Source organism: Kogia breviceps, chromosome 15, assembly GCF_026419965.1.
Source record: "Kogia breviceps isolate mKogBre1 chromosome 15, mKogBre1 haplotype 1, whole genome shotgun sequence".
In the NCBI taxonomy this organism is placed as follows: domain Eukaryota; kingdom Metazoa; phylum Chordata; class Mammalia; order Artiodactyla; family Physeteridae; genus Kogia; species Kogia breviceps.
This window is the reverse complement of record NC_081324.1, coordinates 20,610,703-20,632,606: the sequence shown is the minus strand read 5'-3', so window position 1 is coordinate 20,632,606 and position 21,904 is coordinate 20,610,703. Positions and strand designations below refer to the sequence as shown.

General features: G+C 35.3%; 1 protein-coding gene across 3 annotated transcripts in view; it reads left to right on the top strand.

Moving 5' to 3' along the window:
- The window catches only part of DCC (DCC netrin 1 receptor), a 1,166,577-nt gene that overhangs the window by 518,400 nt on the left and 626,273 nt on the right, over positions 1–21,904 (top strand). For all 3 annotated transcript variants that reach the window (XM_067014926.1, XM_067014925.1, XM_067014924.1), the window contains exons 4-5: positions 12,443–12,593; positions 13,811–13,947. In XM_067014926.1, the coding sequence (XP_066871027.1) occupies positions 12,443–12,593; positions 13,811–13,947 (288 nt within the window). The remainder of the gene's footprint in view (positions 1–12,442; positions 12,594–13,810; positions 13,948–21,904) is intronic.

The window sequence follows — 21,904 nt, the reverse complement described above, 5'->3', positions numbered from 1 at the left end:
TTGAAAGGTAATGCTCCCGCAAACGGTTGTCTAGTGGGTGAAGTAGATAAAGCAAGTAGACCGTTCTTTGAAAGAAGAAATACAGAGTGCCATCCCCTTACATAAGAGAAAAGCAATGTGCCAGTCTCGAAGAACAAATAGTAGTTAGGCCAAGAAAAGACTACATCAGGAGGAAGGAACCACATCAGCCAAACACAGAGAAAATAGAGATAAAAGCTTTTCAGAGGAACTGTGTGCATTCAGAGGAACTGCACGCATTCTGTTTAACTGAGTCACAGGGCATAGGAAGTGTTGAAGGAGGAGAAATTGGAAGCAAGGACGATAAACTGAAGGAAGAAAGATACGGTAGAATGTACAGCATTAATTCTGGAGAGAAATGATCAAAAGCTGCTACTAAAGTGATATCAGAAAGGATTCAGAAATGAAGATGGGTGGGGAGATATTAAGGACAGGTCTTGGAGACATATCAGATGTGCCTCAAGAGGGAGGGGATGGAGTCCACACTCAGACGAAGCTAGCGGCACTTTTCCTGATATTAGGAGCAGGGTAGTGGTGTTATTGTGCTCAAATTAAATTACAAATTTTTTAAAGAGATTTTTCTCACAACATTGTATATTTTCAAGATTAAATGAATAATTATTTGTTTCATTAAAAGGTAGAAAAATTGGTAACTAATTTGTTGATTAATGTTTGAAGACAAAATTATGGGGAATTGTATATTTTTAACAGAGTAAGTTACTATTAAATTATTGTGAAGGATTTTTTTTTGAAATATTGATAACAAAACAGAGTTGAGATGGTTTAAAATGTCTCATTGTCTGTGATGGAGAATGCAGCAGGGATTGAAACAGCCGTAGTGTTCGTCAGGTCCACGTCATTCAGATCTCATCATGTCTGAGTGCCAAACAGTAGACTGAATTGATGAATTATAAATCTGCTTTGGGCACTAGGTTGACTAAAATAACTGGCCCATACACTGGAACTCTGATTTCAGTTTTCTTAATGGCCTAATTGAATTGATCAATTGGTAATTCAATCTGTTGTTCATTCATTTAACTATAATTAGATGATTCTGGATCCTGGATAGACATGAACTAAATATCTGTGTAATTAGAGACATTGGCTTTTAATGGAATCAGTTGGACTAAGATATATTTTGAATGATTTTTCTCTATAATATTTATTTTTTATTGGAATAAATTTTAATGGAAACCATCCCCAAAGGCATATTATTTAAAAGGAAAACTGTGTTTTTTGGTTTTAAAGGAGTTTCAGAATATGTTCATCTCTAAGAATTTATTATTAACCAATGGATGCATTAAACTTTTTAGTTTGACTAAATATTCCTTATATTTCAAAGCTAATTACACTTTCCTACCATTTATTAGTATAATTTCTACAGAATAATAATCTGTAGAGGAAAACAAAGAAGACACATTCTTTGTTTTGAAATTTACCATCGAGCCAGACAGTTAATTCATAGCCATATGACTAATATAAGGCAGGGAATGGTAAATTTAGGTAAATATTCCTAGTTCCAAATCAACACAGACAAGGGATACATCAATTCTAGGTAGAAAATTTGCAAAGTCTTTAGAGAGATTACTTTTGTAGGTTATCAGGAGATAACTAGCAGGTGATCAATCTGGAGTTAGAAGCTGAACCTGCCTTATGGAGAACCTTGAGTCCCATGTCTAGGAATTTAGACTTGATTCTATTCACTTTATTCGTGATCCTTAAAGGTTTTTGAACAATGGATTCAATGGCATAAAACACACTCAGAAAAACAGAAACAGGGAAGTGAAGAGCAAATCACATCAATGTATTACCTGATAGTTTTGTATTGTACTTAATTTGTATTGTTTTTCCCTGCTTTGAAGGATTTTCTCATAGTTTGCTTTCCTTCTTTAGGCTAGTTTTGACTAAAACTATTTCCTATGCCATGCTATAAACAGGACACACTTGGTCTTTCATAGACCCAAGTTGGATAAAATGATTTCTTCTGCTTCTCTCTTATCTGTACTTAGAAAAGAATAAGTAACAGACCATATTACCTTTAAACCATGTGAAGTTTGTGTTTCCTAATAAATATTATATTAGATGTAATCCAGATTGCATGAAGGGGTTAGCATGTGGACTATCATCTATCATTTCCATGGATTTGGTTCATATTGATCAATTAATTAATATTTAAAATTCCCAGTTTGAACTATTATTATGATAAAAGTGTAAAAAGCACGGAGTCTGATACAAAAGTACAAATCTCAATTTCACCACTTGCAAGTTGTGTAATTAGAGCAAATTACTTAATCTAAGTCTTAATTTATTGACCTTGAGTAATTTCATACAATTTCATAGGGTGGTTATGAGGCTGCAATTTTTTGGGCCACGTATAATGCCTAGAATTGCTAAGTGCTTAGTCACTATCATAATTACTTTGGCATCTTAGAAATTCCACTTTTAAAGATTTTGATTCTCATATCAAGATTATTTTTCTTTTATTAAGTTACCTGACTTTGATTCTGGATATCAAAGTATTCATTTACCTAGTGGTAGTTAATTACATGTTTTGTGCTATTTATCCATAGTACTCTTTATTTTCTTCATTTCCTTTTCACATCTGTTAGAAGTCAGAGTATCCTGCAACTATTCCCTCTCTAGTAACTCAACTGATACATGATTTTCACCCTTACCTCTCTGTCAACATCATTTCTTTGGCTATATGAAATATCGCAACAGACACTGGCTTAGAAATAAGAGTTAGCCAATAAATAAGACTTCTCAATATCTTATCTTTGTTAGTCATTGCCAATTCTTTTAATCCTCTAAAATCCTTAGTTTCCTTAGCTGTTTAGAAGTTGGACTAGATCAACCATTCCAAATCTCATTACCAAGGATCTCTTTTATTATTTTATCCACATTCATCCACAACTCTGTCTTTATAATTGTAATGTTTAAGAGTAGAAGTTTGCTAGACAAATTCTAATTTTTCAAAACCATGAGGCCATGCTGAAATACAATTAAAGGTCAAAAATCAATCTCATAAAATAGACTTTTACATTTATATTAAAAAAAAAAATTAAAGTCAGTTTATATTGTCATAGAAAGCAAAACAAAAGAAGATTTGATACTTTTTATTGTATAAACTGACTGCCCAGGCAGTGAACTGACCAAGTTCCATGTCATGAATCGCCCCCCTCCCCTCATATGATAACTTTATCCAGCCTTTTTGGGGAACCCGAGCTGGGCAGAGCACAGAAACCAATGGACAAGCATGTTATATTATATGAATTAGTTATTGTAAGTTAGGTCTTTTAGCCAATGCAAGATAACTGAGATAACCAGTGTTTCACACAGAGTTGAAGGAATCCCATTTAAATGCAACAAAGTCTCATATGTTAGCAAATCTAAGCTGACTTACTGTGGATATGTAAGACAACACGTAGACAGCGTTTGTTTGCTTTTTGAATTTGCTAAGAATAAATCTTCATCTCCCAGTGCTATTTTGGGGGTGATCAACAAGGTCCAGGATTCCAAGTTGAAAGTACTTGGAATACTGGGAGATCTATGACATTTTTCTTGCCAAGTCTATCATTCTGATGTCACCAGTGATCTCTCCTTCACCAAATCCACTAGTTTCTCTATGTTCTTCCTTGACCTTCAGTGAGCTTAGATATTGATTATACTATCTAATCTTAAATTTCATTCCCTAAATGAAATTTGCTATTTCACGTAAGGTTAAAAGCAAAAACAATATGCTTGAGATTGCCCTCCACAAGGAGGAATAAACATTTCTTGAAAAGGAGAGAGCTTGTCTTTTCCTGAGTCTACTGGGCTGACATATGGTCAGTTCTGCATTTACTAGGAATATGACATTAAGCAGCCCCGGGTGGGTGACTGAAGGGTCAGGTAGCCTTTCCCTATTTCATATACAAAAAAGAGGTTTCTCCAGGGGTGTGTGGAAGCAAAACCCGTAACCTATGAGTGCAAAAGTCACAAAAATTAATGAAAAAACTGGTAGAACTTTCTTCTTTGGTTCTATTGGACATCAGTTTATTCCTCGAGCATTAAAGAAGACATTTATTCAAGAGTTATGGGCACAACTTCATTTATTCAACATTGGCCAAATAGGAAATATTTTGAATACTTTTGGTTCTTTATCAAAAATGAGAGAATAACAAATCCATTACTTTTCTGGAAAGTTATAAGTGCTGCTTTATGCATTTATATAAATTATGAAGATTTCTAGGTTCCCTAAACTAACTTTGACACAGCATAATGGCAACATTTGTTTTCTGGGATTCTACTGTCAGCTGTAAAATTTAAAAAAAAAATCATTCTGTAAAAGAAAAATCACTTCCTTCATATCTGTTGTAAAATGAAACTGATAGACTCAAAATTTGCCTGTGAGACAGAAGGGATATAACCACATGCCAATGATAGGAATAGACACTCCCTTTCTTCTTCCAAACTCTAACTACAAATAGCAGTATGTGTGTGTACATGGAGAAGGAAAGAGGAAATATGAACAGATGTAGGAGTATTTACAGACAGGGAATGCCATTTTTAGCACTGAATTGGTGTAAACAAGGAAGGAAAGTAATAGAATCCTAGAGCTTCTGAGAAATGGCTCCCTTCTTCCTCTCTGTTCAAAGCTCCTTGGCTTTCGGCCAGATGGAAATTTTGTTTTTTATTAAATAAATTTAGATTCCTGTGATCCGTGTGGATTAGGCTGGTTTTTAATGAAAGACACTCTAAAAGAGTTAGAAGGCGTTTCCTGGAATTTTTGGCTCAGAGCACATATTAGGGTACCTACTTATGTTTGAAAACACATGGTACCTGCTGAATTTCCTAAAACAGAACTTGATGGGGGATGGCTAAGCAGCCAGCAGGTGGACAGTAGGTTAGCTTGAAACTGAGGATACAGACAGAGGCTCTGTGAAGTTAAATTAATTTGTAACTCTTATGCCTGGAAAGAAATCAAAGAGAATATCCCATTGTAGCCTGCAGTGCCCTTTTATTTCCAATTGGAAAAGTGTTTGATATTCCACTGAGGCAGGAATTTAATAAAGAAAAAAACAACAGCATTCAATGAGGGAAAAAGGTTTTGCATTCAGAAAGCATAAAAATTAAAAGCAAATACTAGTTATGTTGAGGAGGACAGTCATTAAGTTGTAAAAACCAGTATTTTTTTTTCTTGCTGACACAGATGCCAATGGTCCATCATTAAATTTCTCTATGCCTCAGTTATTCTTTGGATTCTGCCATGTTAAGTTTAGTGTTGATGTTCCTAAACAATAGTTTAGGAAAATGGCCCCATTAAAAAAAAAAAAAAAAAAAAAGTCATTGCAGGGTAAGAATGCCTTCCAGTTTGCACAAGATAGTCCTGGTCACACTTGATGTCCTAGAATAATTATAAGGAGAGTTACCTTTCATTCTGAAACATATCCCAAGTTGCATAATTTATATATTCAACCTGGTCATGGATCATGAAGGAAGACAAAATTATGTGGCCCCGAGGCATTTGGGAAAACCTGTGAATGCTGAGTCAAATCTAGCTTTGAGCTGGCCTCACAGATTCAGTAAATTTGGCCAGTGTAAGGTCTAACAAAACCTTTTTTGGGGGGCGTGGGGAGGTGGGGTGAGGAAATGTCTTTAAATGGAAAATATTCTCTCCACTTTCACTAGTGCACTTGCTCCATGTCTCTTTAGTGCATGGGCCCTGAGGATAGTTCAGTTCTTCCTTCTGAATTCTGAAGTGTAGGTTAAATGTGTCAGTTTATTGATCCAAGATGCTTTTTAACTTGCAATGGTCTATTGCTGAAAGAGAGTGATGGGAACTATTTAAGTTTTGCACTGCTTTCCTAACTGCAAAATAATAATGATGATTGGTGAGGAGGAGGAGGAAAAGGAGGAGAAAAGGTATATTTAATTTATCAATTTCTACTTCTACTTGAACGATGCAAAATTATTCCCATGTTGAAAGGAAATGGGCTTCTTGAATGCCTCAGAAAACTGCTTAATTTATTGAGACTGTGGCTATATCAGTTCTTCAAAGTATGGTCTATGAACTCCTAGCATTTTTCGAGATAATTTCAGGGGATCTGTGAGGTCAAACCTATTTTAACAATAATCCTAATGTGTTTGGGGGATATTTTTTCACTATGGTGACCTAAGAATGTCTTTGATGAAGCAGTAAAAATTATTAATTTTATTGAATATTGATTCTTAAATACATATCTTTGTAATATTGTGCATGTCAAAATGGGAAATATACATCAAGGATATCAAAGTACAGTGTTTTCTGAGGGCTAAATGCTTCCGTGATCATTTGAGTTTCAAGATGAATTAGCTACTTTTTTTTTGGTGGAGGACATCATTTTTACTTGAAAGGACAATCAGCAGGAAAACTGTAGCTATTCAGACTTGAGTACTAGTTAGACATTTTCTCAAAAATGAACGAAGTGAGTCAGTCAGTGCAAGGAAAATAGTATTTGCTCCCAAGGATGAAGTTCATGCTTTTAAGACAAAATTAGAAATTTGGAAATCTTGTATCTGCCAGGGGGATCTTGACAGCTTTGCAATATTAAAAGGCCTTTCTGATGGGATTGGTGGTGATAGTAACAAATGAGATTTTGTGATACTGTATAATGAAATGTGTCAACATCTGGAAGATATGTCCCATTCAGTGCACCATTCCAAATGACCATTGATTGATGTGACTAAATCAAGCATGGGCAAAAAATATTTTCAAAATGCAAGATAGATCAGTGGATTTTTTTTTAAATTATTTTTTTAAAGGGAATTCCTTTATTTTTATTATTTATTTATTTACTTTTGGCTGTGTTGGGTCTTTGTTTCTGTGCAAGGTCTTTCTCTAGTTGTGGCAAGTGGGGGCCACTCTTCATCGCGGGGCGCCGGCCTCTCCCGTTGCGGAGCACAGGCTCCGGACGCGCAGGCTCAGCGGCCATGGCTCACGGGCCCAGCCGCTCCGAAGCATGTGGGATCCTCCCGGATCCGGGCACGAACCCGTGTCCCCTGCATCGGCAGGAGGACTCTCAATCACTGCACCACCAGGGAAGCCCCCCTCATTATTTTTAAAGGAATAAACTGTATTTCATCTGGTTTTTTTTTTTTTTTTTTTTTTTTTGTGGTACGCGGGCCTCTCACTGTTGTGGCCTCTCCCGTTGCGGAGCACAGGCTCCGGACGCGCAGGCTCAGTAGTTGTGGCTCACGGGCCTAGTTGCTCTGCGGCACGTGGGATCTTCCCAGACCAGGGCCCGAACCCGTTTCCCCTGCATTGGCAGGCAGACTCTCAACCACTGCGCCACCAGGGAAGTCCCAGACCAATGGATTTTTATATAACATAACACAAAATGTTTATTGATATGGTGTCAGGTAACTACTTATTGAGTTTTGGTGCAGTCTTGATAAAATCTACAATTCTCTGAAAAGGCTATTAAAAATACACCTCCCTTTTCCAACTACATATCTATTTGAGGTCAGATTATTTTCATGTAATTCATCCAAATCAGCATATCAAAACAAAGTGAATGCAGAAAGTGATACAATCTAGTTATTTTCCTTTAAGACACATTAAAAATGTACAGAAATAAAAGGTACTACTAATAATTTTTTTTTTGGAAAGTATAGTTATTTTTTTAAATACTATTTTTGGTGAGATGTGAATATTTAATAAAAATATTTTAATCTGTTTTGATTTTTAATATGGTAACTATTTATAGCTATAACCGACATAAACAAAAGCTTTTGGGTGCCTCAATAATTTGTAAGACTACAAATGGTTTCTGAGACCAAACAGGTTGAGATCCACTGTTTATTATTTATTTTCCTAATGATTGTAGATCAGTCCTCTCTAACTCAGATAATGGATTAAGCCAAAGTAGGCCAAATTTACTATTTAAAAAGTTAGGAAGGAAGGAGGAAAGGCGGAAAGGAGAAAAGGAGGAACGAAAAAAGAAAGAAAAGCATAAGTAAAAGCAGCATGTTGCCATAAGGTGTTGCTAGAATTTAATGCGATCTGTGTATGTCAAAGATCTGCATCACTGTAATGACCGCTTTCTCTTTATTTATGTACCACCCTCTTCGTCTGTGAGGAGGATTAGCTGTACCTCTACTAGCATGACAGTGAGATCAGATCAGAGAATCAGGCTAACATTTACCTCCCAACAGGAAAAAGCTAAACTGGGTTTTAGTGCAAGCAAATCATGACGGCTTATAATCCATTTAGAAAACATAGTTGTGACATTGTGTGCATTCACTTCCTTGAGCATCATATGAAAGAGGTCTGCTTTTGAAATTTTTAGTATAAAAATTTACACTCTGGTTTGATTTTAAAGCTATTGCCAAATATGTTTTCTAGAATCCACCCTTGCATATCCCTCCCATCTTTTAATTGTAAAACATATTACACATGCATAAAAGTGTATGCAGCATATGTCAGTTTGAAGAATAAAAATAAAATGACCATTTGTGTACCTATCACAAATTTATGAAATAGAACATTTCAGACTGGTATTATATGCCATTTCCTTGATGACATCATGTTTATTATTTTACTGGATTTTTTTTTCATATTCATATTAGCTGAGTAACTCCATTTGGTTCTGAATAATCAGTGGCCATGTAACAAGAACAAAAATTATTTTTATGAATAATTACTAATTCCATCATGGTTCAATTAAAATCAATTAAGTCAACAAAAGTCATGACCTAGAATCTTAAATTCACTGCCCCCAGGACTTTTTCATCTATATTATTATGGAGCCTGGAGGGAGAATTTTCATTTGCTCTTTAATATTTGCCTTGTGTTTTAGTCATTAGCTTTTATAATTTCTTTGTTTCTTGTATAATTTCCATCCACTTTGCAACACCAGAGTTTAAAATAACTCTTTACTCTAAAAAAATATATGTTCTTATTAAAAAAATTTAGAAAACACAGAAAAATCCAAAGATGGAAATAAAAACTACCCACAATTTTATCATACAAATGTAACCTAGGCAATAGTATCTCTGTCCTCTCCATTTTAAAACTTAAATACATTTTCTTGACGTTCTTCTAAAAAAAAAAAAACACATTTTAATGGAGAAAAATAAGGGATACATCAAGATTAATCATCTTTCTTTAAATAGCCAAAATCACCCTAATAGTGGGAAAACAAACAAACAAACAAAAAACAGAAACCAAAAATCAAACTAAAAATAACAAGAACCAAAAAGGTTACTTGGTATTTTAAATATTTTAAATAGCTGGGATGGATTTGTTTTGTTTCCATTCATGTGTATATTTCAGTTATCTATTGCTGTATAACAAACCACTCCAAAATGTAGTGACTTAAATTTTTATCTCTTATAGTTCTGCAGTTTATCTCAGCTGTTCCTCTGCTGGTTTTACTTTGCTTCACTCAGGCATATTTGACCGAGGTGGGAGTGTTAAGACGGCCTCACTCACATGTCTGTTAGTTGGTGTTGGTTTTAGCTGGGAAACTCAGTCATCCTCCATGTGCCTTCTCATCCTCCAGTTGGCTAGACCAACATGGTCGTTTCATAAAGAACCATGGCAGAAACTTGTATGGCCTCTTGAAGCCTTGTGTCCAGAACTCATCTGTACAATTCCCAACACAATCTATTGGTCAAAGCAAGACACGGGGCCAGGCCAGATTTAAATCATAGGGAAGTGGACCCTCAACTCTGGACTGAAGGAGCTCAAACAATTTGTGATCATATATTGAATCTGTCATAATGTTGTGAAACATATGAACTATTTACTATTAAAGACCATTTCCATTAGCTTTTGGGGGGAACTTCCATAATACTAGAATTTATTAGATTGGATAATTACAGAGAAATATCTTTGGAGAAATGGAACCAGATTTCTCTGCCAAAAGCTGACATTTCCATATGTATGATCAGGGTGACGCATATGATCAGGTTCCAATGTCTATGGAGGAGCAAAGATAATAAATGTAACTGAAATGGACCAGGTTGAGATTGAAGTAATCTAGAATATATATGCTCTGTCTAAAAATAGCAGATGCTGCTTTCCTGGCACTGAGCCCAGTGATGCCTGAACTATTAATATTTTAAGATAAAGACAAAATCCCATCATTTTTTGTATATCAATAAGCTGATTCTAAAATTTACATGGAAAGAAAAGAGAATCAGAATAGTGAATACAATACTAAAGAAGGCACGTTTTCTTATAGCTAGAAGATAAAATTATATAGGTTTTATTTGTTGTTTTCTATAATAATGTAGCATTATATACAGTATGTGTAGCTGAAACATTTGATGAATAGGCCTCCATTATAAAGATAGCTGTTTATTAATGCACATTTTGTGAACCTGTCCATTTCAGGGATTTTATTTTATTTTTTAAAATTTATTTTATTGAAGTATAGTTGATTTACACTGTGTTAATTTCTGCTACAGAGCAAAGTGATTCAGTTATACATATATATACATTATTTTTCATATTTTTTCCATTATGGTTTATCATAGGATATTGAATATAGTCCCCTGTACTATACAGCAGGACTTGTTGTTTATCCATTCCATATATCATAGTTTGCATCTGCTAATCCCAAACTCCCAATCCATCCCTCCCACGTGGCAACCAGAAATCTGTTCTCTATGTCTGTGAGTCTGTTTCTGTTTTCTAGATAAGTTCATTTGTGTCATATTTTAGATTCTACATATAAGTGATATCATATGATATTCGTCTTTATCTGTTTGACTTACTTCACTTAGTATGACAATCACTAGGCCCATCCATGTTGCTGCAATGGCATTATTTCATTCTACTTTACGGCTGAGTAGTATTCTATTATATATATATATGTACATCTTTATCCATTCATCTGGCCATGGAAATTTAGGTTGTTTTCCATGCCTTGGCTGTTGTGAATAGTGCTGCTGTAAACACAGGGGTGCGTGTATCTTTTTGAATTATACTTTTGTCTGGATGTATGCCCAGGAGTGAGATTGCTGGATCATATGACAACTAGTGTTTTGAGGAACCTCCTTATTGTTCTCCATAGTGGCTGCACCAATTTACATTCCCACCAACAATGCAGGAGGGTTCCCTTTTCTCCACATCGGGGATTTCATTTTTAAGCAACATTTTCCTTCAAAACATTTTCATTTGATTTGGAAAGTCACTTTCAGGAAGGATTATTAAACAAACTGGCACCAATTTTGAAAAATTTTGAGAACCCTTATCTACAATATCGGTTTAATGAAGATTAACACATTTTGAAAATTCTTTCAATGTTTTCATTGTGAAGAATATTTATTTTTGTTGTTGTTATCAACCAGAAACAGATGTGACATCACAAAAGTGTGAATTTCTCTTTCTACTCACGGAGTATTTTTTTTTTTTTTTTGCGGTATGCAAGCCTCTCACTGTTGTGGCCTCTCCCGTTGCGGGGCACAGGCTCCGGACGCGCAGGCTCAGCGGCCATGGCTCACGGGCCCAGCTGCTCCGCGGCACGTGGGATCCTCCCGGACCGGGGCACGAACCCGTGTCCCCTGCATCGTCAGGCGGACTCCCAACCACTGCGCCACCAGGGAAGCCCCTCACAAAGAGTATTTTAGATGACAATTACTCTCCTAACTGTTAACTGGAGAACTGGTATTCTTTTATTCATCTGTGATCAACCTGTGTGGACTTGGGTCCAACCAAGGAAGATTAACAGCAATGTTAAAACGTGTCCCAGGTCCCCTCCCACCTCTCTTCCTCTCTGATCACCCACGGCCCCCAGTTAGGACCTAGTTAGATTTAATCTCCTTTGGCATTTCTTCAGCCACCCCAATCCTGGTTTTGAAGATTTCTTTGCTGCAAGATTGCTTTGAGTTTGCAAAATGTAAGATGATATGCTAATTCCATTTAACTCATGAAGTTGAAAACAGCCTAAATTAAACCTTCATCACTTTTTGTTATTAAAAAAAAATCTTTCATTTTGAAAACAACAGATTTTTAACACAATTCTAACATGTTTTTCTAATCTTACTTCCCAAGCCACAGAAGCAATAAACAAAGCAGAAGGAGGTGGAATAGATATTAGTGGCAGGCACACTGAAAATATCAAAAAGGTACCGATACTGTCTTGTTCTTTGATGACAATAAGTCAGCAGGGCCTGTAGCCCACACGAGTGACTTGTAGTCTCAAGCTTTTTCCCTTTGCCTTGTACCATGATGGCAACAACAGATAAGACTATTCTTATATCCGAATCCTAGAAGCTAGGCAGGGAAAAACGTCTAGGAGTCTATTTTATAAGTTTCATTGGCATCTTTCCATGTTTCTTTCCTTCCTCTTCGTCACAGTGTCTTGTTAGAAAAAAAAAAAAAAAAGTTCCAGATAAATCATTTTTCTTCGCAATATTTTTCATAAAAGATGTGACCCCGTGCTTTTTTCCACAGACCCAGGACTGCATAGGCAACTGTATTTTCTGCAAAGACCATCAAATGTAGTAGCCGTTGAAGGAAAAGATGCTATCCTGGAGTGTTGTGTTTCTGGCTATCCTCCCCCAAGTTTTACCTGGCTACGAGGAGAGGAAGTCATCCAACTCAGGTATTATAAATTTAGGACTTTTATGAAGTATATGTTACTGTTTATCTTTCTCTAATTTGACGTAAGTACCTAGTAATACTATGGTTTTTGATAATGATTGAATATTCTTTCCACATTCCTTGGCATTAGACAGTATATAAGACACATACCCACTGGGATAAAGGAATGGGGAACAGAGTCAGAATCCATGAGATCAATTCTAAAAGGAAATTTAGAAAGTCAGTGTTGCTCCTGAGATGATCCTAACCACAGAGACTTCAGCAAAGATACTTTGGAGGGTCTCATCCTGAAGAAGTGGTGTCGAGAGTGCAATACTTCTTAAGAAACCAACTTTCTGCATTCGAATGTATAGCATGCCATGATAGGGTCTGTGCAGTTGTTTTTTGTTTTGTTTTTTTAAGCTCTGATTATATCTCTCACCATCCCAGCTATAACAGATATTCAAGATAAGACAGAAGAATTTGGCTGGCTTTAAATTACTGGACATTAATATTAAGGCGTACTTAGAAAGTAAACTCTTAATAGAATGGAATACTGAGTCTGAAACATTTTAATGAGAATGGATTAGATTTCACTTAAGAAATTAATTTCATTGATTTTGAGATCTGGTATTCTAAATAGAACATTTATATTCTATGGTAAGATAGGTTCATAGGCAATAAGTTTATCTTTAAGTTTCATCTACCTTAAGTATTTATTATATAACAACAATACAATGTATGGTATCACAGTACTTCTGAGAATACTGAAATATGCAATAAATCCAGTTGGAGCTTCAGCATGTAAAGATGTGTTCTCTGAATATGGTCAGGCATGCACAGTGCACTATGAAATGTGACTTTGTACAAAGATTACTAAATTGGATGTCAGGACATAGGACATGGACTTCCACTGTGGGTAATTACTTCTCTGGACCGGCGGTTCTCACATCCAAAGTGAGCCAAATTATCTTTAAGTTTCTTTTCAGTACTAACATTAGTTCCAAGTTTAATATACTTCATTTCTTTGATCACAGCACACAGTATTCCAAAAGGAGTGGTTTACCTTGAAGGGATTTTTGAACATAAATGCAGTGTTATCAAGCTCCCATGAAAGAGTTTTTTCTCCAGTTTTATAAATTGAAGGTTTTGTGGAGTTCAGTTAAACCTTTGAATAACTTCCCTGATATAGATATATGTAAATCTACTCTCTAATGTCATATGTCTTCTGTCTTACAGGTCCAAAAAGTATTCTTTGTTGGGTGGAAGCAACTTGCTTATCTCCAATGTGACAGATGATGACAGTGGAACTTACACCTGTGTTGTCACATATAAGAATGAGAATATTAGTGCCTCTGCAGAGCTCACAGTCTTGGGTAAGTTAACGGCTTGAGATGAGTTTACATTGTACCCTTCAAAATATATCACCATGATGCTCTAAATGCTTATCACCAAATTGCTTCCTATGTTTATTAAATGTGAAATTGCAAAGCCCCAATACTCCACACATATGCTTGCTCTATGTTGATTAGTTGCATAGAGGTTAAATGTGGTATTTGAATACTTGCTCATTGATTAAAATCCAGATAGATCACTCTTAGTCTAATTACTCCCATTACATAACTGAAACTTACCAAAAATTATTATCTAACAAAAGGGGTAAATAGCAAATGAGAGTTTCCAAAATATCTGGGGGAAATAAATGAAGAAATGAATGAGAGAAATTGTATAAAAAAATAGGTACTTGAGTAGAAAAGTTAAATGTCATTTGAGATGACAGGGTTTCTGACATTAAACTCAGATGTGTTGGTAAAATTGTTCAGTTAATATGGAAATGCTATAGATGTTATGTTGAAAGTGAACCATTAAAATCAAATACATCTAAAGAAAACCTGCATAGCAAGAATCTAATTTAAATAAATGTAAGTTCATTAAATTGAGATAGGTAGGGTCACTGTGTTATCACTGCAAATAAATAATTCTTCTATGCGGTAGCTCCTCGGTCAAACAAAATGTTTCATTATCCACCAGGTTTCTTTTAGCCAGTTTCATTTGAATCATGTAGTTTAGAGAAAATACCTTAACATTTGAATTTCAATTGATTTTTAATGTAACAACACCAAAAACTTGTTTATCGGGTCTTTGAATTTTTTCCTCTGGAATAAATCTTTTTACCATTTAAAGAGTCCAGGTAAAATCATAGGCTTCTTAAGAAGTTATTCAGTAGGAATGAAAAGGTGTGGTATACTGATTATATCTGCTAACCTATATCATAATATTATTATGATACCTATTTTGCTTTAAAGTTTGCATTTTGCTTTAAAGTTTATTGAGAAAATGCTTTCATCTGCACACAGGGTAATAACATATGATGAGTGAGGCAATGGAGTTGTTTGTTCTTTGATCAAACTGTAAATATTAAACTAAGAATAGGCAAAGGACTCTATTTGGTTTTAGAGGTAGCATTATTCTAACTAAAATATCAGCTAACTTTGAAATGGCAACAATTTAATTTACTCTTATTTCATATGGAAGTTTTTTTGTGAAACAAAAAACTTTCACATTTGCAACATCAAAGTACAGTAACAGAACAGCTACCATAGAAATAACCTTGTAATGTGTATTACTGATTGATTGTAAGGCAAACGTGGTTATGGAATGAGCTAGAATTTGTGGTGATCAGAGCTAAACCTCTAACTGCAAATGCCTGAGGTCTAATTTTATACCAAATTAATGCACATATTGAGACATGTAATGCTTCATTGATATCCAAGTCAAATGTATATAAATACTGATTTCTGAGGATAAACTAGCCAAGAAATATGTGTATAGACATAAATATATGCACATATTTTGACATTCATGGCATCTTCCTCTGTGTGTTACTATGCACGTATGTATGTTCTCCAGTCCACGTATGTATGTTCTCCAGTCCTTGACTGTTGAGCATTATCTTGTTTCAGAATTTTATTTTTTTAAAAAAGAACACTAATTTATCCTTATATATTTTTGTCATTTATTTGCTTACATCCTAAGAAAATTATCAAAGAAAAGTTTACTCTCACCAGCAGTGCAAAGTTTGTCCCTCACAAGGGTGCATTTTTGCATTTTTGTATTATTTGCCTATCTTAACAATTTTATAAGATTGAGTCTCTTTATTCTAATTTGCATCCCTATAAAATTCAGATTATTTTTATAGTTTTACTGGATATTTGCATTTTATATTTTGTGACTTGCTATCAATCTTTTTTGATCTTCATAAATTTATTGAAATAGTCATCTTTATCTTGTTTATTTGCAGAAACTTTTTATATAGCAGAACAGTAATAATGCTCTATATACTCTTTGTGTGTGTATTTTGTTGTTGTTTTGGGTTTGGTTTGGCTTGGTTTTAAGTTTTATATAGGGTACCACGTCTTTCTCTTTATGGCTGCTAGATTTGTTGCCTTTAGACTTCCATTTTTATTCTAAATGAACCATTCTATTTCTAAAAATCTAGTTATAGATTACATGTTGAATATGTAAATTAGAGGCATTATTAAATTTTAAATATAGGTAGAGCTGTGTTTGTATCTTGGTTTTCCCCCTTCCTTCCTTCGTTTCTTTCTTGAATCCTCTTGGTAACTGCGTATACATTTTAAGGATTTCCCACAGACTTAATATGACCTATAACTATTGTAGAAGGCATGGTTTAATTTAGGATGTGGTTGTAACACTGTTTTAGCTATTCTGTCCAGGCTTTAAAGTAAGTGTTGATATAGAAAAATCTTTGATACAGTCTTTGACTATCCTGATATAAGCTTAAGTTCATCCTGCAGGACTGAGTTCATATGGAAAATAGAATTTATTACTTTTTTTAAGGAAAAAATACCTTCATTAGCAGTGTTACTTAAATTTGGTTTTTGTCATTTTTAAGAATTTAAGTGTAATTTAAATTCTTCATAAGATAAAATTCCACAAGAAATCCAAGATTGTGCTTTAATCATGGATTTTATCAGACTCTTGTTTTGCCTTTTAACTCATGGTTCTTTCTAGCCTTTAGATTGCCTGTGAGTGTGAACTGGCATGAACTAACAGACTATTCAAGTAGGATATAATTTTATATACAACAAGATAAAGATAAATTCTGTGGTCTTCCTCAAGAGTTTCAGAGTTAATGTCCATTAAATATCATTTAAAGCATTTACATTCTAAAATGAAAATTGAAAGTTCCGTAATATCTAAACCTACTGAAGAAATCTATATTAGATGAGATTAAGGACAACCTTGTCTGAAATAAATAAAATATAAATAAATGTATGGTTAATAATAACCATTTATATAATGTTTCTGACCTATAAGAATAACCATCAATACAGTATTGGTAGACCTCTTTTGAGTACATGCATTGCACTGGGTTCCAGAAAGGCTACACAAAGGTTTGAAGTCTGGCTTTATGCCCTTGCAATATAGTTACAAATTCATAGTCAGGTACCTTCATGACTTCTGAGTAAGGTTTTTTTTCCATATTGCATGTAAACATGGGATCTGTGAAGCTGTGAAGAGTTGATAGTCTCTGCTTTCATAAAAGATAGAGCCTAAACCAATGGTGACAGGAGAAATGTGGAGATGAGGATGCAGAGGGAGGCTCTTTGAATACCGTTGCCAGCTTATATTTTGTTTAAATCACTAAAACCATGATTATTTTTTTAAACTCTAGTTTTTAACAAGGATCTAAAGAATGGTATTCTGTCAATTCTTATTTTCAAAATGTCCAGATTTCTGGCTCAAGAGCTATAATCACCATTTCTGAATATAAATACCTCCTTTTCTCCATCTACCCGTTACCCTCATGCACATCTCCCTGCACACATCAAGACAACACTTAATAAGCATTCAGGAGATTTACCACTGCCTTAGGTCTCAATTGATTCATTGTCCAAAGCAATGCAGAAATGCATATGTTAAAAAGGTATTTGATCTTTAACCGATAAAGTGCTTGACCTTGGACAAAGCCTGTGCACCCTTGTCCATATGCACTCAGAAGGAGATGGGTGGAAAGTTCACCACTCTTCAGTAAAAGCCATTAGGTCTAACATCAATGAGAAAATGAAAGTATTTTTGAATTTTCCAGAAAATATTCTAGAATTCCTTTTAAAGCAGTCTGTAGCAATACAAACAATATACTATTAAAAGTTGACCTTTGTGTGTAGGTTTTCTCAGTTATTTGCCTTCTCAACTTTCTAGAGAAATGTTGGCTAGCAGTGTCACAAACTGGCTTTGTAGGACACAGATAATTCTACTGGGTTGGTCTTTTACACAAAATTGAAAATTTGAAGCAAAACCTAAGAGTTCATATCTTCCACCTGACAAGCGGCACGTGTTACTTCATCTGGTGTTTGAGTTTATGCGTCTCCCAAGTAAACACCTTTGAAAAGAAGTCCTTTGAGACAGGTATTACCCCTGCCTGAAACTCCTCCTTAAGGGGCTGGGATCCATGTGTCACCCTTTAGGGATGTGTTCAGAAGGGCTTTCTCTACTGACCTGAGCATATTCACCTTACACAGATATGTTCTTTAAGCCTAATGGTGGTGGATTCAGAATATTAAATTATATTTCAAAATATTTCAAATTATATATACATGCATACACATAATATACATATATATACACATATTCTCTATTTCTAAGAAAATTTCTCTTCAAAACCTAGTCCCATATTCTCTCAAAAGCTTATGGTTATCTCAACCATTAAATATTGCAAATAACTAGATCATAGACAAAGCTATTCAGAAAGTTTTAGAAAAACCATCTTAAACAGTGAGTTGAGAGCAGATTAAGATACCTGGGGAAAGTTAAAGACCCCTGTTTAAAACATATAATTCTGTAATGTCGTGGGATAGAAAAGTCCACATTAGTAGCTCACTTTCTTCTGAAAATGCTATTGGACAATAAAAGAGATGGCTGGGTATATATTATGAGCCAACCAATTACAGTTTCTAGTCCCAGGTAGACAACTGAGCCACAGTATTAGTAGTAAAGTAGCACCCAACTGTTGGGTGTCTCTTGTATACTCTTTCAAGTACTCTTTGGGCAGAGAGACCTATGACACAGATCCAGGCCTCAAAGACTAGTTAGGTAAACAGACAAGAAGTAGGAAGAACTTCTTGACTTCTTTAGTCAAGAAGTTCTTTGACTAAAAAAGTCAAAGAACAGTTGGGAGAGAGGGAGGTGTGGGATCCTGAATAACGAGTTCAACAAAGATGAAAGAATGGGAGTTGGGGCTAGGACACTGGGAGGAGAGGTGGAAGGAGAGCCTTCTGGGCAGGGGCAAGGAAGTGGGCAAAGGTTTAGAGATAAGCAAGGGATGGAGAAGGGGGAGTGATTATGGGTACAAAGGGAATCTGATGGTGGAGTGCAAAAGTGGTATAGATCCTGACTATTTTGCTAATGTGGTTAGATTTTTATCTTAAGGGTAATGGAAATATATGGAAAGATTTTTGAGTTGTGGCTTACCAACTTTTCATCTTGTTTAGTTATCTAACTCTCTAATCCTCAGTCCCTTCTTTTGTAAAGAATGACAGTTACTTCCTCATAGGATTTGATGACTACTTGGGTATGCGAATTGGGAGAGAAGGGTTCCAGAATAGCAAGGCACAGATTTGGGTGCTCCGGGAAATAAAGAAATGTAAGATGCTGGTCCAGCCCTCAGAAGCCTAGAGCTTAGTTGCAAAGATTAAGCAAAAACAAACTAAAACAAAATGCCACAAATATTGAAACATCCCATGTATTCTCTTCATAACCAGTTTTCCTCATCTATAAAATGTCCATAGCAACAACTGGTCCCTGCATAATTCTCACAAATTGTGGAGGAATCATATAGTGATGTCCTAACAATACACAGATAGTTTTTTTTTAGAAATTTAGAAATCTCTAAATTTAAATCTAAATTTAGATTTAGAAATATCTAGAAACATAGACAAAAAAGTTAGATTTGTGGCACAAGGATGATATCCAAATTCATGAGGGATTTTATATTTTTTTACTTTCCTCTGTGCCTCTATGGCCTGCTAGTCATTTTTTCTGCCCAGCTAGATTGTTAGAAACTTAAAAACCGATGATGTGTCTTTTTTGTCTTGGCCACTCAAATTCTTGGTTTGTTCTCAGGCTCATCTGAGTTTTAAATATATGAAATACAATTGAATGTGCATTGTACATAAATTATCTGACTTTCTATCAAAATATTTCATAAGCTCTCCATTGAGACTCTTGTTTTTTCCCTACACCACTGTTATGCACTGAATTGTTTCCCCCAAAGTTATATGTTGAAGTTTTAATCCCCACTGTGACTGTATTTGGAGAGAGGACCTTTCAGTAGGTAATTAAGGTAAATGAGGTCATAAGGGTGGAGCCCTTATCCAATAGAAATGATGTCTTTATAAGAAGAGGAAGAGGAGATGGGATGTGTTCAGGGTAGTATGGCAGTAGACCACCCTGTCCCTTCCAAACTCTGGAGCTTTCCCACACTGCCTCCCTCCCGCCACCTTTTAGATGCTTCCTGGCACCTGGTGTTTATTGAGTGCCCTCTGTGCCTGGTTCATTGCTGATTTTTGTGAGGCTTTATGAAAGGAGAATGAGAGTGGGTCCGGCCACAGCTGTAGTCTTCTGACCCTGGTCTCCAGTCTCAGCAGCCCTGGGTTTGAAGTGATTACAGGCTGTCTCTGCCCTGGTCATTGGTAATGTGGGCAGTGGGAAAAGTTGCAAGGGTTGCAGGTTTCAGGGGATCCATACTGGTCCCTTTCCAAATAGGACAGCCTTCAGTGACTGTGTCATTGACCGAGTATGAAACAGTGGAGGGAGTCAGGCTGTCGTGCATTCACTGCCTAAGACCTGAATCTGCCCCTCGGCATGACCCCAACACACCCCCTGTGGATGAGCATAAGGGTTTCCTGACAGGTGGGCTGATCACATGTTGGAAAAAAAAATTTTTTTAATAAAAAGAAGAGAAAGCAATGTCAGATCACTCTCTCAGTGCACACACACAGAAGAGACCATGAGAGGACACAGAGAAAATCCATCATCTGTAAGCTACAGAAACAGATCTCACCAGCAACCAACCCTGCTGGCACCTTGATCTTAGACTTCCAGCCTCCAGAACTAAGAAAAAATAACTTTCTGTTGTCTAAGCCACACAGTCTGTGGTATTTTGTAATGTAAATCACAGACTAATACAACTACAAAAAGGGTGGTTGTTCTATGCATTAACCTGTTAATCTTGATCAGTTTTACAGAGACATGAGCTACAATGGAGAAGTATATTACTATCATTTCTTACATATTGTTAATATGGACAATCTTCAATTTCCAGGAGTGTTTAAAAAAAAAAAAACAAAAAACTAAAACTCCCTCTTACAATAGCAATTAATCAAAACCCATTTCTTCATTTATACAATTGATTATATGTAGTTCTACTATCCTTATAAATTTAGTGTTTGCTTGTCTTATTTTTCTTCAATATCATCATCTTTTTATTTAGTAATTTTGAAGTATAAGGTACCACTTTAGATCCTATCATATTAAATTATCTGACCAAATTTTAATAATATATATATTATTAACTATGAAAAAACTATGTTTTCTAAATCAACTCTTAGGTATGCTTTATAAATTCACTTTACTACAACAAGCATGTAAATGTTGACACACCATCAACTCTTAGATATGTCTAGTAAGGAAAGGAAAGGAAGGAAGGAAACATGATAATTAAAAATTGATATGGCTTTATTTTTTACATATGCTTTAGTTTTATAATTTTTTGTGAAACATATGTATCATTTGCTGCTATTTTCCCAGCATGGATAGTTGGCCAAGCAGAAAATTAACCCATCCATTTGTTGGGAGAGTAAGTGGCACATTCACCTGCCATTAAGGTGTTCAATCACCTCCTTTATAAACTCGCTGGTGGATCTCCCATGTTGGGTTTCAGGCTTATGTTCTTAGCCATGATGGAAAATAGTTATCCTAAAATATATTAATTAATATAATATTTATTCTTTTATTACAATGTATAACTGTTTGAATGGAGTTCTTATGAATTTACTGCTTCTGCCTAAGTAGCAGTCCTTAAATTTCATGTCTACCTATAATTGGCCTTTATTAGCAGTGATACACCCCCTCACCCATATGCATTTAATGATCATAGTCATAAAAGCTGTGCCTTAGGTAAGTTTATATTGATTATCCTTCACAGGTAATTGCCAAATGGATCATATTGAAGTTCGTTAAGAGTTTTTCCATGTAGGGATATGATCCCAAATGTAGGATACAAGTGCATAAAGTAAGGCAGAATTAAAA